The 2493-nt window shown below is 54.0% G+C and overlaps 1 protein-coding gene across 1 annotated transcript; it reads left to right on the top strand.

Moving 5' to 3' along the window:
• Positions 1 to 230: 230 nt before the first annotated feature.
• LOC124670733 (UDP-glucuronate 4-epimerase 1-like) lies at positions 231 to 1559 on the top strand. Its single transcript, XM_047207212.1, has one exon. It carries the CDS (start codon positions 231 to 233, stop codon positions 1557 to 1559), a length of 1329 nt encoding a protein of 442 aa, XP_047063168.1.
• Positions 1560 to 2493: the final 934 nt, after the last annotated feature.

Below are 2493 nucleotides of genomic sequence, written 5' to 3'. Positions count from 1 at the left end.
CAGGCGCCGGAAATTTCGTGGAACGAGAATGATCGGCGACAGCGCTCGCGCAACGAGATCGATCTCAGCGGAGGCAAGGATTTGATCTTTTGCGACGAGCAGCTGATGATCAAGTTGGATCGATACGATAGGAGGATCGATCGACCGATTGAGGAGTACGTCGTCGCCGGCGGGCCGGCCGGCCGTTGGTCTCCTCTTTCCTTTTGTTAATTTGCTTGCATGAGCAGAGGATGCGGGTGGTGGCTGATGAGGAGGACATGCTGCCGTCCACGCCGGGGAAGGTGAAGATCGAGCGTGCGGGCACGATGAGCCGGCAGCTGCACCGGTGCTTCGCGTCCACGGGGACCATGTTCCTGTGGGCGCTCTTCCTGGTAGCCATGACCGCCACATACCTCAGCTTCCATTCCTTCGTCGACACCTCGTCGCGCTACTTTGCCGCGTCCTGGGGCGGGCTGCACTGGGAGCGCCAGATCCGCGCGTCGGCATCGCCACGCCGGCCGCCAGGGTCGGCGGAGGGCGCCGGCCTGTCCGTGCTGGTGACCGGCGCCGCCGGGTTCGTGGGCACGCACTGCTCGCTGGCCCTACGGAAGCGCGGCGACGGCGTCGTGGGCATTGACAACTTCAACAAGTACTACGACCCGTCGCTCAAGAAGGCCCGGCGCGCGCTGCTGGCGTCGCACGGCGTGTTCGTGGTGGAGGGCGACATCAACGACGGCCGCCTCCTCACCAAGCTCTTCGACGTGGTGCCCTTCACCCACGTCCTCCACCTCGCCGCCCAGGCCGGGGTCCGGTACGCCATGGAGAACCCGGCGTCGTACGTGCACTCCAACATCGCCGGCCTCGTGTCCCTCCTCGAGGCCTGCAAGGACGCCGACCCGCAGCCGGCCGTCGTCTGGGCGTCCAGCTCCTCCGTGTACGGCCTCAATGACGCCGTGCCATTCTCGGAGGCGCACCGCACGGACCGTCCCGCTTCGCTCTACGCCGCCACCAAGAAGGCCGGCGAGGAGATCACCCACACCTACAACCACATCTACGGCCTATCCGTCACCGGCCTCCGCTTCTTCACCGTGTACGGTCCCTGGGGCCGCCCCGACATGGCGTACTTCTCATTCACCCGCAACATCCTCCAGGGGAAGCCCATCACCGTGTACCGTGGCAAGGACCATGTCGACCTCGCACGGGATTTCACATACATCGACGACATCGTGCGCGGGTGCCTGTCGTCGCTCGACACGGCGGGCCGGAGCACGGGGACGGGAGGGAGGAAGCGTGGGCCGGCGCCGTACAGGATCTTCAACCTGGGGAACACGGCGCCGGTGACGGTGCCGACGCTGGTGTCCATCCTGGAGCGGTACCTCCGGGTTAAGGCGAAGAAGAACGTGGTGGAGATGCCGGGGAACGGGGACGTGCCCTTCACGCACGCCAACATCAGCCTCGCGCGGGAGCAGCTCGAGTACAAGCCCACGACGAGCCTGGAGATGGGGCTCAAGAAGTTCGTCAGATGGTACCTCTCGTATTACGGATACAACCGGGGAACACACACCTTCAACAACTTGTGACTGATGATCTGTTAGCGTTGATGTACTCTGCGTAGTAAATATGTATGCTTCATTTTTCTCCTTTTGTTTGGCTGGGTCCTCCACTCTCTGATCAGACTGACCATCTTGTTTCTTTAATTGATGAGGAATTACGAGGAAGATATTCTTTGTTGGTGATGAGGAGACAAGGCAGAAAGGTTTTTCTCTCTTGAGAATGTGTGCTCGTTTGAAAGATTTTTCTGTCTTGAGAATGTGTGAAGCATTCTGAAATTTTAAAATTACGTCAATCCCTCTATGTTAAAATTTGGGCGCTAATGGCGCTAGCACCGCGTCACGGCAGGACTCTCTCGCATAAAATTGTTAATGGTTGTTATGTTGTGGGCCCTGGAAACTTTGCCATGTGGTACAAAAACAGAAGTTGCCAAGATCTAACGGCTCACGATGAGTTCGCTCGGTGGGACTAAATTTGCTCTATATAATTTTGGTCAAATTTAAGTGTGTATTAGTTTTTCTCATAATTGAAAGTTTTTTTTCGAAAGCTCATAATTGAAAGTTTGACCAAGTATGAAATACTTACTGTATGAAATCATATATTGGATGATGGCTCTAATAATATTGATTTGATGTTGTAATTGGTGATACATTTTCCAGTAATAATTGGTCAAATTGTGCGGAGTTTTACTTGACCATATCTAAAATTTGGTATATGGCACAAATGGAGTATTGATGTACTGCATGCATAACAAGTAACCCTGCAAAATTTAGTTAAATCTAGTCATTAAGAAAAATTATAGGGCATCCATCAATTTTCACTATAGAAACCGTAAATCTGAGTTCGCAACTACCGGTTCATCACATAAAAATTGACACAGAAAATGCATCAAAAGGCACAAACATGTCATTATAGGCCAAGACTAGGTGTAGGAACCGAAAATGAAAATTTTGTTCATTGTTT

Source organism: Lolium rigidum, chromosome 1 (assembly GCF_022539505.1).
Source record: "Lolium rigidum isolate FL_2022 chromosome 1, APGP_CSIRO_Lrig_0.1, whole genome shotgun sequence".
Taxonomy (NCBI): Eukaryota; Viridiplantae; Streptophyta; class Magnoliopsida; order Poales; family Poaceae; genus Lolium; species Lolium rigidum.
The sequence above is the reverse complement of the archived record's forward strand: the minus strand, read 5'-3'. Positions and strand labels throughout refer to the sequence as shown.

Bases quoted from the DNA above. Each gene is read 5' to 3' on its own strand.
- LOC124670733 (XM_047207212.1), top strand. From the start codon at position 231: ATGCGGGTGGTGGCTGATGAGGAGGACATGCTGCCGTCCACGCCGGGG.